General features: G+C 44.0%; 1 protein-coding gene across 1 annotated transcript; it reads left to right on the top strand.

Moving 5' to 3' along the window:
- Window positions 1-1,798: 1,798 nt before the first annotated feature.
- adamts15a (ADAM metallopeptidase with thrombospondin type 1 motif, 15a) lies at window positions 1,799-15,436 on the top strand. The gene is made up of 8 exons (XM_026182671.1): window positions 1,799-2,964; window positions 7,657-7,789; window positions 7,917-8,084; window positions 9,824-10,107; window positions 10,208-10,385; window positions 10,485-10,657; window positions 12,891-13,066; window positions 13,212-15,436. The coding sequence occupies exons 1-8, from the start codon at window positions 2,035-2,037 to the stop codon at window positions 14,002-14,004; spliced, it is 2,835 nt and encodes a 944-aa protein (XP_026038456.1). The 5' UTR covers window positions 1,799-2,034; the 3' UTR covers window positions 14,005-15,436.
- The last annotated feature ends 4,484 nt before the right edge of the window (window positions 15,437-19,920 follow it).

Genomic DNA, 19,920 nt, shown 5'->3' with positions numbered 1-19,920 from the left:
GTGAGCAGCTTCCGGTTCCTTGGTGTACATCTGGCTGAGGATCTTACGTGGTCAGTACACACAAACAAAACAGTGAAGAAGGCGCAGCAGCGCCTCTTCTTTCTCAGGAGACTGAAAAGATTCGGCATGAGCCCCCGCATCCTCAGGACCTTCTATCACTGTGCCATTGAGAGCATCCTCACTGGATGCATCACCACCTGGTATGGCAACAGCACCGCCTACAACTGCAAAGCTCTCCAGCGAGTAGTGCGGTGCTCTGAACGGATAATTGGAGGTGAGCTTCCCTCCCTCCAAGACATCTACAGGAAGCGGTGCCTGAGGAAAGCGAGGAGGATCATCAAGGACTCCAGTCACCCCAGCCATAAACTGTTCAGACTACTTCCATCAGGAAGGAGGTTCTGCAGCATCCGGTCCCGTACCAGCAGACTGAGAGACAGCTTTTTCCATCAGGCCATCAGACTGCTGAACACGTCATAGACACCTCAGCTTCACTACTGGAACTTTAACATTATGCACTCCATACTGTACAGTAATGCCACTGTTTTGCACATGTCTCACTCTGTATATTTTATTTTATACATTTTATACATTTTATTTATTGTTTACTCTATTTAATTTGTAAAATATGTGTACACACACACACACACACACACGTAGAAAAATATTTAGTATACACATCCAGAAGTGCATATACTATTACATATTGTACATATATTTATTAGTTTCAGATGTAGCTTGTATTTTGCTTGTTTACATTATTGTATTTTGCACAACTCTGTTGCTTGTGAAGCTCGCACACAAGAATTTCACTCACATGTGCTGTACCAATGTACCTGCACATGTGATGTGACAATAAAAGTGATTTGATTTGATTTGTGTTTTAATTTCAGCTTTATTTCTTTTATCTATGTTTGACTAACAAAACCGAAGTACATTAACTTTAGCTGCACTGTTAATATTAGATCTCCGTAAGGTATGTATAATGCATTTAAAATGTATAATAGTACAAAATATGTCTCACATAACAACTTTAATTCAAATGCTGATACTTTTTGCAAATAAGATTTTAATCCGTAAAGAAATAATAAAGAAGTATCATTTAGCAACAGCCCCATCCACCTGTATAGAAGTAAAATTAAATCAAATTAGGCTGTAGCTGAGTAAAAATAATTAGAGTAGTTACTTTCTAACATTTTCTGGCAGTCTTAAAAGAATACCCTCGGACCCCTGCTATAGAATTATTATTCTGTCCACAAGATGTCGTATGTGATTCTCTCAGAAACGGACCTAATCACAACATGGAGAAAAAGTGATGCTGAATCCTTACAACTTATAATCTTCCTCCGAGGAACTTCAGCTGCAGTATGATAGTGGCCTGTGTCACCCCTTATTTAATCATGCCTGTTATTTTCCTGCTGCCCGTTGTCCGGTGTTCCGTTAAACATGCAGTACTTGTAGCTCTTATTCGCCTTATGAACTACAAATGAAGTGCAGGGATTTCTGTTGAATATGCATGTGGCATTAAAGATTTTTATTCACTCCATGTGACCAAAAGCTAAAGATTTAATGGAGTAGTGGATGTGCAGTAGTCTGAGTGTAAAGTGCAAGATCTGCTAATTCACCATATTTTGTACGTTGTGACTTATTGATTGGCCTGTTTGATGAGTTTTAAGAGGCGGCAAGAAAAAAAAGAAAAAAGAAGAAGAAGAAGAAGAAAAGGCTGAAGCTCATCCAATGAGCGCCTCGAAAGACTTCCCCCCAGCAAAGAAAGGTTGTGTTTCCATATTTTTACACATGACCAAATGCATAAGCTCCACACAAGGCAGCAGTCGACTGAGTACACACGTGGAGAATGACCAGGAGGAGTTTTCTCTGAGTGGACTTGTACGACCTGCACTGTTTTAGCGCTTTGGATTATGCTCTTCATCCCGATCCTCTCGCCGCCGCCACTGAGCTTGTAGATTCTTCATCATTCTGATTTTCTTTCTTCCCCCCCGTTGGTCATTGCAATCTTTGATTAATGCAAACATCGTCATGTTTATCAGATCAACTTTTCTCCTTTACTTTGTGGTCTCACTCTTAAAGCTCGCTCGTTGCATGGAGAGTGAACTTTGCTTCCCGATTAGAATGAATAGCGATGAAAGGACGGATTCTGATAACGACGTGGATTTCCTTAATAGAAAATATGTCCTAAAGATTAAAGCTTTCAAGCAGGAATTAGTGATCGATTTACAGCGAGACTCTAATTTCATTGCCCCTTCCATCTCTAACCAAGGCGCACTGTGGCTCTCCGATACCGATGTCACCACTGACCTGACCCGGTGTTTTTATTCTGGATATGTGAACGCTGATCAGTACTCTTATGCCGCTCTCAGTCTCTGCAAAGGTGTGCAAGGTGCATTTGGCTTCCACGGCTGGGAATATTTTATCAGCCCGGTACAAAATGACACCAGAAGCGCAGAGAGCGCGCACATCGTCCGGCGCAGAGCCAGCAACAACCTGAAGCCCAGCTCTACCTCCAGGTGCGCAGTGGACAGCGACATAAGCCTCCAGGCTGCGCAGTCCTTGGAGAAATACAAGCGACTGGCGGACCACAGCAATGTGACAGAAACGATGCTGAATAGGATGGGGAGAGCCAAAAGGTTCGCCTCAGTCCCCAGATACGTGGAGACGCTTGTTGTGGCGGACGAGTCCATGGCGAAATTCCACGGAGATGACTTAAAGCACTACCTCTTGACACTGATGGCAGTGGCAGCGAAGCTGTACAAGCATCCCAGCATCCTCAACTCCATCAGCATTACAGTTGTGAAGATCATGATTATATCCGAGGAGGACAAAGGACCCAAGGTGTCCGGGAACGCAGCCATGACGCTGCGGAACTTTTGCACTTGGCAAAAAAAGATGAACAAAAACAACGACAAGCATCCCGAGTACTGGGACACAGCTATTCTTTTCACCAGACAGGTAAAGAGAACTTTTAGTATCGTTCATGTTACACATGTTTGGGGTAAAACCAGAGCGGGATATGTTCTGTAAGCGCAATTACGCACAGAAAACGTAAATGTTTGTTTTTCGCACATGCATTGTGTCACCTTAATGAGTGACATACTGTAAAGCAACCTCTGATCTTGAGAAGGAAAATGTGCAATGTACTCTTATAACTTTGTGATAAGTAAAACTCCAGTTGACGCGTTTTTGATTTGCTCTGAAAACACTCTCCGCCTCTCGTGAACTCAGGGAGCATGCAGGCAGTCCACCAATAGCATCACAGCTTTGACACCAAGGCTGGGTCACACAGAGCTGAACAGAGCACCAGACTTGATTGCTCGTCATAGCTCCTTAGAGGGCAGTTTTATAGACTTGCAAACCACCTCTGACTTCTCCCTGCACTCCCAAATATTTGCAAGATGACACAAGGTCAGAGATGAAGTCATTGCTCACATTCATTGGTCAGTGTGATGTATGCGCTTCCATTACCACTGTGAAAACTTGCAATAAAGCTGACAAGTCAGCCCAACTGATTTAGTTACAGTGAAAGTTTTTAGCTTGCAGTCACAAGGTCGTCTTAAAACCTGTGCTATCAGAGTTAAAAGAGCCAATGGTAACATAGTACTATTCTGTCAGCCTTAGTAGTACATAATGATAAGTGAACTATTGCTTGTTATACCTGCAAATTTACTGAATATAATGAGCGTCAGTGCCCTTGGGGATGTACTGTGTGGATGTGTTATTTTTCTCAGCTGTTCCCATTCTGCTGCAGCTGCCTGCTCCTCATTAAACAGGCCCCTGAAGGGATGGGATGGAGGGACTGAGGGTGGTGGCGGTGGGGTCCTTTGTGGATGTCAGAGTTACAGGCCTGCATGTTTTGGACTCACCTGTTCGCTTTATGTTGAAACAAACTCCTCCACATCAGCAGCTGGACTGCATCTTTCCCTGGCAATTCTTCAGTCTGTCACATGCTTCCTCCATTTCTTTTGCCACGGTGGTTCTGCACAAGTTTTTACAGTATGTCCTAGCTGAATAGATATCGACAGCTTAAGATGGTCAGCATTTTCCATAAAAGTGTTCCAAAAACAAGAATGTTACAAGAATGTAACATTCAGCTTTAAACATCAGCTTTAAACATCAGTTTAAAGCTGATGTTATAAACTCTGCAGCCACTTGACACGACCCAAGTCAGCTTGGAGAGTCACAAGGATGTAATTTACTATATAAAGCAAAAAGACAGGCATCAAGCAATCAAAGGTTTAGTGAGGTGTAACAAGTGCAGGGATTCAGAAAAAAGCCTCCTTTTAACACAGCAGGTTGAACAAAGGAATCTCACCTCTAACCATTGTGTGTTGAACAACAGATTCCTGGTGTAATATCACATATAAAGTGTATACAAAACAAAACATGGAGTTTATGAGCGAATGCTAACATAGTGTACAAATGAAAAGTCTAAACAGTGGCTTGTGGTGCATAAAACTTTCTTTACAGTACCACCCAATCAAACTCATGCTCAACACCAGGAATCTAGAGGATACAGGCCTTCACTGACCTTTTACAGTCAGTTTCATATTGAATCTATTAGCACAATCACTGTTTCCTGAAGCAATAAATAAAATAGTGGGGTTTGCAAACATGTACCTAACAAGCTCTAAATATTTCAAGGTCCGGTGTACTGCATGAGAGGCCTTTACTGATCATGAGATTGTAGTTAAACCTGTCAGGCTTTGTTCACTGCAATTAGATTGACATATATTTTTTCCTTTTTTATTTTCTTCTCAGTTTAGGCCTAAACGGTCTCCCCTCTTAAACTCAAGGATTCTGCTGACATGTCTGCTAACAATTCTGCTACATCATGACACAATGACTTTAAGTCTGTCCAATTAGTGAGTAGTATTTTCTTTTGTTTACTACAGTTTTTAACAGATATTTCAAAGCCCATTCATTCTCCACTTAACACCAGCCCATTGTGTAATTTTGTAGGTTTTATGAAGACCAACTCTGTGTTGTCCGGAGGCAACTGCGGTTGTCCCGAAACAGTATAGTCAGCATGATTTTTGTGCAAAGAATGCCGCAAAGTGCGCTAAGTTGCACAGAATGTTTATTGTAGGAGAGCAGCCAAAAGATAAAATCTGACCATAAATCTGCTAGAATGCAAGTTCCCCCGGGGAGAGAGGAGGTGACTGTACTTTAGCTCACAGCCTTTTCTTACATGATAGATAATGGGCTGAGAAAGAAAAGAGCTCACCAAAGAATGTCCAGATGTCATAAACTCGGTCCAGGATACTGCATCAGACCTATAAAACTCTGAGATGCACCTTTTTCAAAGCTTTTTGAATATTGTTTCCAAAGCACAAACAGGTAACAGGCTGGACGGGATTTAAAAGCAATAAAATCTGTACACAAAACAAAATGGGAATTTTAGTCCGCTGAGGTAAGTATTGTTTTTCTATTCTTTTTTGTTAATTCGCAGGAACACCAAAATTGCAAAGACAGATGACAGATGTGGGAAGTAGGTCATAGCAAACAACAAACTCATTGACTTGGGTGTTTCTTCTCCCCTGTTCATCTTGCAGTTCTTCTATTTTTTTTTACTGAAATGGCCCAAACTTTCAGATGTCCTCCAAGCACATGAGGACATCTGGATTAGATTTGCACTGGTGTACAATTGTGGTTTTGTGGTTTATTCTAGGAATGATTTGTCATAGCACTCGAGGTCTTCACTTGGCCCCGTGTTTAATGGTTACATTAAGCACGGCTGAGGATTGCAGGGGCTGCAGGAGACTCAGCTGGTGTTTTATCTGTAACAGCTGACCACCACTGGTTTTCTGTGTTTTGGGGTATGTAGGGACAGTGCTGTTTAGGGAACAGGCAGATGGGTGGTTCTTTGCAGCGGTTACTGCCGAAGTTGTCCTGTGATTAGGAGGTTCAGCTCCAAATGCATACTCGCTAAGACTGGATTTTAAAACCTGTGGTAGAGAAATAGGTCATCTGGAAACTCTGCTCTGGCATGGAAATGTTATGGTTGGGGTTATTTAAATTACCTCATAGGAGAAGGTGTGCTCTAAACACTGTTTCCCACTAAAAAGATTTAAAGACTGGGTGGTGGAAAGCAGTGCTTGACACGACTGAATAATTTCCCAATTTCTTAAACGAAGATCTTGCTGCGATGACATCAAGACAACATAAAGGATAATTTAATAATTGTACTTTCATAAACTGGACATGATTTCAACCGGCCTAATAGCATCGCACTCAGACAAGTTAATTGTCGACGTCTGGGAACAAGGTGACATCACCACAAAAAAGCCAGACAGGGCAAGAATGAGGATAAGCTGCAGTCCAGTTTCAAACAAACTTCAATCTCTGAGAAAGAAAAATGCAGACCAATAACAGATTCATAACCCAAACTGTCTGGGGTCACGCTGATCACTTGAAAATAAATGTCTTGGTAAATGGCCTGTATTTGTATAGCGCTTTACTTAGTCCCTATGGACCCCAAAGCGCTTTACACTACTTTCAGTCATCCACCCATTCACACACTGGTGATGGCAAGCTACATTGTAGCCACGGCTGCCCTGGGGCGCACTGACAGAGGTGAGGCTACCAGACACTGGCACCACCAGACCCTCTCCTCTGACCACCACCAGTAGGCAACAGGTGAAGTGTCTTGCCCAAGGACACAACGACCAAGGCTATCGGAGCCGGGACTCGAACCGGCAACCTTCCGATTACAAGACAAACTGCCAACTCTTGAGCCATCTTGTGTGAATAACCTTTATTTAGCTTTGTCACACTTTCCCATAACACTGCAAATAACTCAGTGGGAGCCATTCTGTGATCATCGACAGAAATCATTGTCTAATTTAGCTACAACTGGATTTTATGTTATCTTAAAAATACATCAAATGCCATTATCAAAACAAAGTGGAGTGTCTTAGGCCGCTGTGCTGTTTAAATGTTTGGCACACAGTTGTTACCACTTTGATTTACCGTTAATCCACTGCAGCCCATTTTGTTTCTCAGTATCACACATCAAAGACCAATAACAAGTGACACAATTACAATCATGAAGCAATAATCTTGAATAAAATGAAACTGAAATATATAAAATAAAAAGTTTACCTATTGAAATAATTAATCATTACGAAAAATGTGCTTCCATTTGATCAGAGTCCATTAAATTAAATGTTTTACATTTTACTTATGTAGCAAAATCACATGGAAAAATTACATGTAATTCAATTAGTTAAGGTCAGCATTTTGGGCATCATTTTTTTTCTAGTGTACCGAACAAAGTTGCCAAAAAAGCAGCTAAAAACACAAATATGTTGACCTTAAACAACACTTACTCCTTGTTGTGTAAAATAGGCAGCTAAAGTATGTTAATGAGTTTTTAACTCAATGAAAAGGGTGTTAATATGTCAGCGGTAAATTTATAAATAGTACCCACTACCCAGAAGTGACTAAAACGATAAATGAAGACAAATATTGTAACTCTCTTTGTGTCTCTGTGTCATAGAGAGACAAACTTAGCTTGGCTAGCCTTGAGCACCATTGTGATTCAGACTTTGGTTAAGAGGAAGGATGGATGCAAGCCCATGTTTGACTTTGCCTTTAGCTGTCATTGTTTCAGATGTAATCATGCTAATGTCTTTTTTCATCCAGGACCTCTGCGGCGCCTCCACCTGTGACACACTTGGCATGGCAGATGTTGGCACCATGTGCGACCCCAAGAGGAGCTGCTCTGTAATCGAAGACGACGGCCTTCCTTCAGCTTTCACCACTGCTCATGAGCTCGGTATGCTCCGTCGACGTCATCCTTCATTCAGTCCACATTAATATCTCAGTGTCCCTGAAAGTGTATATGCATAATCACAGTCTGTGCACTCATGAAAGACATCTGAGATCTCACTCCCTCTCCACAGGGCATGTGTTCAACATGCCACATGACAATGTGAGATCCTGTGAGGACCTGTTCGGAAAAATGCAGGAGAACCACATGATGTCACCCACACTTATTCAGATCAACCGTACCAGCCCCTGGTCCCCCTGCAGTGCCGCAATCATCACTGAATTTCTGGACGGCGGGCATGGTGAGTACTCTTGACCTCTGACCTCAGTGTTTCCAGCCTGAAAGCAGCCTCATAGCATGCTTGAAAAGGTCGAAAGCCAGAGTTGGATAGATAGTTGTAAACAATCTTGAAGCAGTAATGACTTACAAACATACAGCAAGGCATTGTCCTCACTGTGTTGGTCACACAGCTGTGTTTTGTTCAAATGACAACCGTGCTTTTGTTTTTGAAGAGCAAGCCCTGATTCCAAACATTACTGAAATCATTTTTTGGATAAATGCAAGCGAGAGAATGGATTCATTTCAATATCCACCTATGCTTGATTTCTCACATCTGCCAAACCTCTCTTAAAAAAACAGGCTTGCAATAGCCAAGAAGAAATTCATTCATTTGGATGCAGATTGTTTGCCAAACAGGACAGACCACAGCACTTGGCCTTGGAGCAATTCTAAACTTTTATTTTAAAACTGCCCCCACATCTGTCCCAAATTACAGGCCTTTTTGTCTGGGGAGAGTCACCACAGCGGTTTGGACCACTAAGTGTATCTGCACAATGTTTCCCATGCAGGTTTACTCCAAATAGACATTTTTTGTTTGTTGCTTCTCTCTATTCATTTTGGAAATAATCTGTGGACAAAAGTACTAGTTTAGAGGAATATCAGGGAGTGATTTCTGTGACAGCATCGTAACCTGGTTTCTCCTGGCCATCTGTCATAAATCTAAACTTCAAAAAGCAGTGGGGTGGAAAAAGCATGTTACCACATGCTTGTGGTAATTTTCATTCAGCGCTGTGTCCAGACCTATTTGTAACCTGTTTAAACACACACACACCACCAGCTATTGTTTCCATGATTGCTCTATGGAGAGAGACTAGGAAGGAAGAGATGAGGTTGAGCTTATTTGGCGTAGAGTGATTTGTTTGTACAGCATTGCCTTATCTGATAATCAGTGTGTTTTTCTGCCACATCTGTGGGACTGTTACCACCGCACCGCAGTTCGCTTATAATGTGCTGCGAATTCACCACAACATGAATGGCATACTCAACAGTTCAAGTGGGGGAACCCAGTTTTTCCAAGCGCAGATTAATGTGTTTGTATGTGAAAATTCCCCATAAGAGTGCGAAGTTCTGCATGTTTCTGGGGGATAAAAAAACTTCTCCTGGAAACCTTTTTCATCCACTCATGTTGGCCTTTCGTGATTCCATTTTGCACCTACTTGCCAAACTCTTCCTAATATTAGTCTGTTCCCAGAAAGGTATGTATTTGTAGCTTTTGATGCCTTTGACTTTTGCAGCACTATCTAGCTTCATATCCTTTTTATCAATATTCTAGTCTAACTGCAAGTCATGCAACAAGGCTGGGATGGAAAATAAGAGGAGAGGCTTGTGGGTTTTTAGGGGGAGTTTGAGGAAGGGACTGGGGTGGGGATGACTGTGTGTGGTGTGCTCATGCATGTTTCTGTGTGTGTGGCATACATTGCATATACTGCATCAAAGGCCAAATCACAAGGGCAATGACTGCTTCCTGTGCCCACCCACAATCCCACCCACCACAACACAACATGCAGAAAAAGCACACATTTAATGAAGAGGACCATATAAATATTTGAGAATAAGCATAAACACATTGTTTTTCATTGTGTTTTTCGTGCATTTGTGTATTTTGGTTGCATCTTTTATACCTGTGTGTCATAAAGTCTCCACAGAAGAAGAAGGTCATACTGCGTCGTTGTGTGGCTTATTGAATCTCCCTCTTCTTAGGTGATTGTTTGCTCGACCAGCCTCAGAAACCGCTAGTCCTACCTGACACGCTGCCAGGATCATCCTACAAGCTCGAACGCCAGTGTGAGCTCGCCTTTGGTGAAGGCTCTAAGCCTTGTCCCTTCATGCAGCCGCCATGCAGTCGTTTGTGGTGCACTGGAAAGTCCAGCGGACATTTAGTGTGTATGACTCGGCACTTTCCCTGGGCAGATGGCACTCAGTGTGGGGACGGACAGGTCTGCGACCGAGGGGTCTGCACTGACAAGCAGCTTCACAACTTGAAGGTAAGATTCAAGCAGTTCTTTCTGTCAGGACATACCTTTATGAGGATATGAATAATAATAGTATTTATTTGCATTTTTATTTATGCATTCTTATTTTCAGGTGGACGGCCGCTGGGGCAAGTGGGGACTGTTCAGTACCTGTTCACGCACATGTGGTGGTGGTGTCCAGCTGTCAAAAAGAGAGTGTAACAACCCAGTTCCATCAAATGGGGGTAAATACTGCCAAGGAGTTCGGGTCAAATACCGCTCTTGCAACCTGAACAGCTGCCCTGACACAGGTACAAATCTCTCAACACAGACAAGTATATCCAGTTACGTATTTATGCTAGAGCAATCCCACCTCTCACCTTGTATGTCGTCCCTCCTTCTCTGTGTAGGTAAGACATACCGTGAAGAGCAGTGTGAGAGTAGCGGCCAGAGATTCAGCAGTAACCGTATCAGCCACTCAGTGGTGTGGATACCAAAGTACTCTGGAGTGTCCCTCAGTGACAGGTGCAAACTAATCTGCAGGGCTAATGGTACGGGCTACTTCAACGTCCTGGAATCAAAGGTAAGAATAAGGTGCACTCGAGAGACAGAAAATCTGATTGACGATCAGTCAAAAGTCAAAATACATTAGCACTTAAAATCCTTTTATTTTTAGAGGCAGCGATAGCAAAGAGAATATATGTCATCCAGCTGCCTCTGGTCTCTGAACAGAGCAGGGGAAAGAATGAAGAAGAGGAGGAGGAGGACAGTTTATCTTTTTCAGATAGCAGGGCGTAGAGTGAGCTTTTGCAGCAGAGAGACAGAGTTCGCACTTCAGTCCATCAAATCAGCTGAGAAGGAGCAGATAGGGAGAACTCAGGGGACACGTAGATCAGCTCAGCACAGGTCAGCTGGATGTTTTAACCACTGACTCACAGCTTTAAAAGTTAGCCGGCAGCAGGCTTTATGTAGAATTTAGTTTAAAAAATGCGCTGAAGTTAATAGTTAAGGATGAAAAAACCTTGCACACTTTTTCTATATCACATTTGCATACACACTGGAAATAGGGCTGATCTCAAAACATGCACTATACTATGACATTCTGTGTACACTTACGAAGTCATGTAGGTAGTTTACCTGATATAACAAATACAGGGAGTGCAGAATTATTAGGCAAGTTGTATTTTTGAGGAATAATTTTATTATTGAACAACAACCATGTTCTCAATGAACCCAAAAAAACTCATTAATATCAAAGCTGAATGTTTTTGGAAGTCGTTTTTAGTTTGTTTTTAGTTTTAGCTATTTTAGGGGGATATCTGTGTGTGCAGGTGACTATTACTGTGCATAATTATTAGGCAACTTAACAAAAAACAAATATATACCCATTTCAATTATTTATTTTTACCAGTGAAACCAATCTAACATCTCCACATTCACAAATATACATTTCTGACATTCAAAAACAAAACAAAAACAAATCAGCGACCAATATAGCCACCTTTCTTTGCAAGGACACTCAAAAGCCTGCCATCCATGGATTCTGTCAGTGTTTTGATCTGTTCACCATCAACATTGCGTGCAGCAGCAACCACAGCCTCCCAGACACTGTTCAGAGAGGTGTACTGTTTTCCCTCCTTGTAAATCTCACATTTGATGATGGACCACAGGTTCTCAATGGGGTTCAGATCAGGTGAACAAGGAGGCCATGTCATTAGTTTTTCTTCTTTTATACCCTTTCTTGCCAGCCACGCTGTGGAGTACTTGGACGCGTGTGATGGAGCATTGTCCTGCATGAAAATCATGTTTTTCTTGAAGGATGCAGACTTCTTCCTGTACCACTGATTGAAGAAGGTGTCTTCCAGAAACTGGCAGTAGGACTGGGAGTTGAGCTTGACTCCATCCTCAACCCGAAAAGGCCCCACAAGCTCATCTTTGATGATACCAGCCCAAACCAGTACTCCACCTCCACCTTGCTGGCGTCTGAGTGGGACTGGAGCTCTCTGCCCTTTACCAATCCAGCCACGGGCCCATCCATCTGGCCCATCAAGACTCACTCTCATTTCATCAGTCCATAAAACCTTAGAAAAACCAGTCTTGAGATATGTCTTGGCCCAGTCTTGAAGTTTCAGCTTGTGTGTCTTGTTCAGTGGTGGTCGTCTTTCAGCCTTTCTTACCTTGGCCATGTCTCTGAGTATTGCACACCTTGTGCTTTTGGGCACTCCAGTGATGTTGCAGCTCTGACATATGGCCGAACTGGTGGCAAGTGGCATCTTGGCAGCTGCACGCTTGACTCTTCTCAGTTCATGGGCAGTTATTTTGTGCCTTGGTTTTTCCACACGCTTCTTGCGACCCTGTTGACTATTTTGAATGAAACGCTTGATTGTTCGATGATCACGCTTCAGAAGCTTTGCAATTTTGAGACTGCTGCATCCCTCTGCAAGATATCTCACTATTTTTGACTTTTCTGAGCCCGTCAAGTCCTTCTTTTGACCCATTTTGCCAAAGGAAAGGACGTTGCCTAATAATTATGCACACCTGATATAGGGTGTTGATGTCATTAGACCACACCCCTTCTCATTACAGAGATGCACATCACCTAATATGCTTAATTGGTAGTAGGCTTTCGAGCCTATACAGCTTGGAGTAAGACAACATGCATGGAGAGGATGATGTGGACAAAATACTCATTTGCCTAATAATTCTGCACTCCCTGTAGTTTATTGTCCCAGTATAAAAGGAACAAGTGAACTCATTTGTAACAGTTTTTTGATGTGAATGCAGAAGCTAACGCTTCGTGTGTTTTTACATCCAAGGTTGTTGATGGGACTCCATGTTCACCAGATTCCACGGGAGTGTGTGTCCAGGGGAAGTGCATTAAGACCGGCTGTGACAGCAAAATTGGCTCCACTAAAAAGTTTGATAATTGTGGAATCTGTGGAGGTGACAACAAGGGCTGCAAGAAAGTGTCTGGACTCTTCACAAAGCCTGTGTGAGTATCACTATGTCATCATGGGACGGGCTCTACAAAGCGTTGCTTAGGTCATTCTTTTTCCCCCACTCACTTCAACATAACTTTATCATTTTCGCTCCATTATTACAAGCCCCCACTGACTCTAAAATGTTTTGGCTTGCAGGCATGGCTACAACTTCGTTGTCATGTTGCCAGTGGGTGCAGCCAATATAGACATCCGCCAGCGAGGCTACAAGGGAATGGTCAGTGATGATAACTACTTGGCCGTGAAGAACAGTGACAGCCATTACCTGCTCAATGGGAACTACATAGTGTCAGCTGGCGAGAAGGACATCTTTGTAAAGGGAAGCTTGCTGCGCTACAGTGGCACAGTCGGCCTCTCCGAGACCATACAGGCCATGAAGCCCTTGGGAGAAGCCCTGACGGTGGAGGTCCTGTGTGCAGGCAAGTTGACACCTCCTCGCATCCGCTACTCCTTCTACCTCGCCCGTCAGGTCAAGGAAGACAAGACTCTGAAGAAGAATGAGAGGGTAAACTCTCAAAACAGTGTCCTGGGTGAAGATAGTGTCAAGGAGAAAGACACAGATACCCTAAAGATGTCTTACAAAAAGGAGGAGCCCATTCTGGACAAGTGGGTTACCACAGGCTGGGATGATTGCTCCGTTTCCTGCGGCCGTGGGATCCAGAGGAGGATGGTGCAGTGTTTGAAACCAGACGGGAAGCCAGGGTGGAACTGTGACTCTTCGCACAGACCTCCAGCCACCAGGGTTTGTGAAGGGCCATGTCCTGAGTGGTATATTGGCCAGTGGTCACCGTGCTCCATAACCTGCGGGAAGGGCTTCAAGAGACGACCACTGCACTGCCAAAGCCAAACTGGGCATCTTCTCACAAGAGATCACTGCACTGGCGTTCGTAAACCACAGGAGCTGGACTTCTGTAACATGACGCCTTGCTAGTAACTTAAACCTATAAGCGACACAAGTGTTTTTTTCTGTTTTAAAAGGGTGAATTGATTCCATCTGCAAGTATCTTTTCTATCTGTCAGACATGGATTTTTCCACTTGGGCTGTTAGAGGATGATGGACACCTGCTTGGAAGAATATCAACACTCAAACCTGGAAGATGAATGCTGAAAGTCATCTTTCACTGCCACTTTGTTTAAGCATTATTCAGGAGTACGTTTTATGGCAATACAAGATAATCAAGGTCAAATAAAATTTAGTTGAATTCCTTGTACTGTCAGCAGATACAGAATGTCCATTTGCAAGCAATCAATCTAGTTTACCTTTTGAGTCTGGAACCCATTTCATGTCATAATACTTTAACTGTGCAGGCTGCAGATTAGTGAAAGCTGTGGGTAGTTTACAAAACGACTCCAGTCATTTTTCAAATAGCAACTATACCAAGAGTGACATGTATGAATAACAGTTTGACTAAAACATAGTTTCAAAATATCTCACGCATGTTTATGTTTTATCGGCCATCTTTTTTTTTTTTTTTGAATCACAAGGAATTTTAAAATCTTCCAACTGATTCTGAAATGAAACTGATATCATTTTCATTGCTGTGTGAATACTTATGTGGCACTGTTTATTCCTACCACCACCCATTTACAGTTTGGTAGTTAACTCCTGCAGTCAATCAAGACTGCTATTACTGCGACGTTTTAGGAGTTAAAGATGCAAAACATACGATTATCATGTAGCCAGGATTTCTTCAAAACATGAACAGAGATCACCTTCGTTGTACACATCATGTTTCAATTTAAGGTTGAATATGAAGTCACACTGACTAAACAACACAGGCCAGGAAACACTGACCTAAGATAGCGGCCTAGCCAGATACTATAAACACGCAAATACACACAGACTGCATTGAGATCCTCTCTCTCGTGATCACTTCCTTCATTTGACCTCAGCAACATTATTCGTAGTTCATAGTGTTCAGCCAGTCGTGAAGCCTGTTAAGTCATGCTCGTCCGGCACAGTTAGCACAGCTAATTTATTATCAATATAACAATAACACAATCACAGACAGAATGTGTTTTCCTGGATCCCCATCTTCTTATGGCCTCACAGCCTGAGCCAAGCTGTTCTGTCGACAGACTCGGAATCCTGTAATCCATTATGTTCTGTTTTATTTGAAGGGGTCACATTCACCAGTCCAACATCCGACTACAGGGTAAGTCTCATGTTAGTTGGCTGTTTTTTTGTTTGTTTGTTTTTAAATCCGCTTTTGCACTTTGTACAGCAAAAGAAACCAATGACTTACACAGGCTGTACTGTATACTATGTATACATTTATTCAGCTCTGTGCAAAAAATAATGTAAATACTCTTTTTTTAAAAAATCTTTTTTTTTTTACACAGGCATTTGTAATGGTCTTTGAGACTAGTGTATTTATTCCAAAAATAAAGTCATTACCGTTGTAACTGATGCTTTGTTTTTCTTTTCTCAACTCTGTAGATATATAATGTCAATATCAGTCTTCATTCGGTTGGTGAAAGACGTCCGCTTTTCACAATAGACTGTAAAAAGGTGGACATAGCCAAAGTCATCTTGCTTTAATTTTTAGGGAAGGTGAATATTAGTCAACTGCCTCTGGCTTCTAAGCAAGCTAGTAAGCTTATTCACAAAGGTGCTACCACGGACTCTGTGGGTGCATTGCCCAGGATACCTGTTAACTAGTGCTGCAAGGGGCCTCTCTGAGTGGAGTTCTGTTCTCCCTGTGCCGGCTTCTGGCTTCCTCCCACAGTCCAAAGACATAAACGAGATGAGATCATGTGACAATAAACTGGCTGTAGGTGTGAATGTTTGTCTGTCTCTGTGTTAGCCTAGCTTGTCCAGGATGTACCGTGCCTCTTGCTGTATAACAGCTGAGATATGCTCCTGTGACCTTGAATTGGACACACAGAAGATGGATGGTAATATACAAAAAAAGTATATATATATATATATATATATATATATATATATATATATGGCAGCACAAATGAACCAGCTGCTAGTTAACGAGAGACACCCGGAATGGCTAACTGAAGGCCGGACGGTCCTGATCCCCAAGGACCCCAAGAAGGGACCGGTCCCCTCCAACTACCGACCAATAACCTGCCTCAGTACTACATGGAAGCTCCTGTCAGGCATCATATCGGCTAAGATGAACAGGCACATGGGTCAATACATGAGCGGGACACAGAAAGGAATTGGCAAGAATACCAGAGGTGCAAAACACCAGCTACTGGTAGACAGAACAATCAGCCGAGACTGCAAGACCAGACTGACCAACCTGTGCACTGCCTGGATTGATTACAAGAAGGCCTATGACTCAATGCCCCACAGCTGGATACTGGAATGCCTAGAATTGTACAAGATCAATGGGACCCTAAGAGCCTTCATCAGGAACTCAATGGGGATGTGGCGTACAACACTAGAGGCCAACTCCAAGCCCATAGCACAAGTTACCATCAAGTGCGGGATCTACCAAGGAGATGCTCTGTCCCCACTGCTGTTCTGCATAGGCCTGAACCCCCTCAGTGAGATCATTAACAAGACTGGCTACGGATACCGACTACGGAACGGAGCAAAGAGAGGGAAGGTAGTCAGAACTGAGGGGATTGAACTACCAGAAGGCAACATTGCAGACATAGAGGACAGTTACAAGTACCTGGGGATCCCGCAGGCAAATGGGAACCATGAAGAGGCCGCTAGAAAGGCTGCAACCACCAAGTACCTGCAGAGGGTCAGGCAAGTCCTGAGGAGTCAGCTGAATGGTAAGAACAAGATCCGGGCCATCAACACATACGCCCTGCCCGTGATCAGGTACCCTGCTGGGGTAATAGGCTGGCCAAAGGAGGAGATAGAAGCCACTGACATAAAGACAAGAAAGCTCCTGACCATGCATGGAGGGTTTCACCCCAAGTCCAGCACCCTGAGGCTGTACGCTAAGCGGAAGGAAGGGGGCCGGGGACTGGTGAGTGTCAGCACCACAGTCCAGGATGAGACAAGGAACATCCAAGAATACATTGGGAAGATGGCCCCAACTGACCGAGTGCTCAGTGAATACCTCAGGCAGCAGAAACCCAAGAAAGAGGAGGGAGACGAGGAACCATCATGGAAGGACAGGCCCCTGCACGGTATGTACCACCGGCAGATAGAGGAGGTGGCTGATATCCAGAAATCCTACCAGTGGCTGGACAAAGCTGGACTGAAAGACAGCACAGAGGCACTAATCATGGCAGCACAAGAACAAGCTCTGAGTACAAGATCCATAGAGGCTGGGGTCTATCACACCAGGCAAGACCCCAGGTGCAGGCTGTGTAAAGATGCCCCAGAGACAATCCAGCACATAACAGCAGGGTGCAAGATGCTAGCAGGCAAGGCATACATGGAACGCCATAACCAAGTGGCCGGCATAGTGTACAGGAACATCTGTGCCGAGTATAACCTAGAAGTCCCGAGGTCAAAATGGGAGATGCCCCCAAGGGTGGTGGAGAATGACCGAGCTAAGATCCTGTGGGACTTCCAGATACAGACGGACAAAATGGTGGTGGCTAACCAACCGGACATAGTGGTGGTAGACAAACAGAAGAAGACGGCCGTAGTGATCGATGTAGCGGTTCCAAATGACAGCAATATCAGGAAGAAGGAACACGAGAAGCTGGAGAAATACCAAGGGCTCAGAGAAGAGCTCGAGAGGATGTGGAGGGTGAAGGTAACGGTGGTCCCCGTGGTAATCGGAGCACTAGGTGCGGTGACTCCCAAGCTAGGCGAGTGGCTCCAGCAGATCCCGGGAATAACATCGGAGATCTCTGTCCAGAAGAGCGCAGTCCTGGGAACAGCTAAGATACTGCGCAGGACCCTCAAGCTCCCAGGCCTCTGGTAGAGGACCCGAGCTTGAAGGATAAACCGCCCGCAGGGGCGTGCTGGGTGTTTTGTTTATATATATATATATATATAAGGGGTGCAACGATACTCGTATCGATATTGAACCATTCGATACAGTGATTTCGGTTAGGTACGCATATGTATCGAACAATACAAAATTTGTAATTTATTTTATCAACTTTCCTTCTGACGATGCTGTCTGTGTTGAGCGCTCAGTGGATCTCCGTTCGACTACTCCGCCTAGGTTGCACTGTCAAGCGCAGATCCACTGAGCGTTCAACACAGACAGCATTGCCAGAAGGAAGAGCGCAGGGCAAGCTAGCGAGACAGAAGTTAAGCTCTCCTTGCAACATGGCAAATTGAACCTCCCCCACCCTCATTCAGATCTGGCGTTTGGAATTATTTTGGTTTTCATGTGACGTATGACCCTGAAGGTAAGCGCGTCATGGACTAAAGTAAAACAGTATGTTGGATGTGCCACGCAATGGTCAATTACATGGGTGGGAACTAGTGTGTTAGCGCAGTTAGCTCGTTAATGTGTTGGCCGTCTAGCCCCATGCACGGGGCGATCGGCGGTAGCTCGTTAACGGAGATTTGCCGTGTTGTGGCGTTAACGTCATTTCAACGAGATTAACGCTGACAGCACTAGTGGGAACACAACGAATATGACTGCACATTTACGCCGACATCATCCTAGTGCAAAGACAAGTGGAAGCAGACAAAAATAACAAGAATGCATGCTACAAACTTTACCCGAGTCATTTAGACAGCCGTTAGCACATGATTCTCCTTATGGGGACCTGATATGTTTAATATTGTGGCGAGCTCAGACAAGGAGGAGACGGAGGTGTCGTTTGGTCTTGCTTCCCGCGAGCTAGCCAGGGAGTACAGCCGTTTATTGACATCTGCAGAAGAACACTGCCGCTAGCTAACTGCGCACAGCGCGGCAACCGCACAGCAACAACAACAACAACACACAGGGCACCCTCTGACCCCGGAAGGACACACCGTCGCAGCCAGAGGGCGTCACCTGTCACTATGGCAAACATAAACAAAACATAACCGTACAAACAGAACCCCGAACAGCCCTGACCCGCTACATAGCCCCCACCTAAGGGGTCAGTCGTCCCCGACGACCCCATTACCCCACACAAAGTCCTGCAAATGTCCAGGCGCCTTCTTTTGGCGCACCGGCCGGTCACGACCGGCGGGGGAAAAGTCACTCGGGTCAGAACATGGGGTGCCACCATCATCCCACTTCTGACACCAATGTGGCGAGCTCAGACAAGGAGGAGACGGAGGTGTCGTTTGGTCTTGCTTCCCGTGAGCTAGCCAGGGAGCACAGCCGTTTATTGACATCTGCAGAAGAACACTGCCGCTAGCTAACTGCTCACAGCGCGGCAACCGCACAGCAACAACAACAACACACAGGGCGCCCATGTGGAAATGTACATACAATCAATATCAGACTCCACCAACAAAAAGGCTCTCAAAACAATATATGTATGTGAATTTTTGCGTGTATTCCTATAATTGTTACCTTTTTCTTTTACCCTTGGCTTTTTGTGTTCATGTTCTGTTGTTTTGTATACTTCATCTGTATGTTGTATACTCATTGTTTGTTAAATAAAGTAAAAAAAAACAAAAAAACACAGGGCGCCCTCTGACCCCGGAAGGACACACCGTCGCAGCGAGAGGGCGTCACCCGTCACTATGGCAACATAAACAAAACATAACTGTACAAACAGAACCCCGAACAGCCCTGACCCGCTACAATATGCTGCTAAGAATATAGCCCAGAAGAAGTGTATAGTATTGCTTTTATTTTGGAAAGAGCCATTTCTCTGTAATAAACTCTCTTTTCCAAAGATGAGTGATTCCTCAATCAGATACAGGGCTTGCAAAATCGCTAGCCCGACGTCCCGGGGCTAGCGATTTTTCCAGTCGGGCTACCAAAATCTATCTCTTCCCTGCCCGTCGGGCTGTTGT

The sequence above is a fragment of the Astatotilapia calliptera genome, chromosome 10, assembly GCF_900246225.1.
Source record: "Astatotilapia calliptera chromosome 10, fAstCal1.2, whole genome shotgun sequence".
In the NCBI taxonomy this organism is placed as follows: domain Eukaryota; kingdom Metazoa; phylum Chordata; class Actinopteri; order Cichliformes; family Cichlidae; genus Astatotilapia; species Astatotilapia calliptera.
The sequence above is the reverse complement of the archived record's forward strand: the minus strand, read 5'-3'. Positions and strand labels throughout refer to the sequence as shown.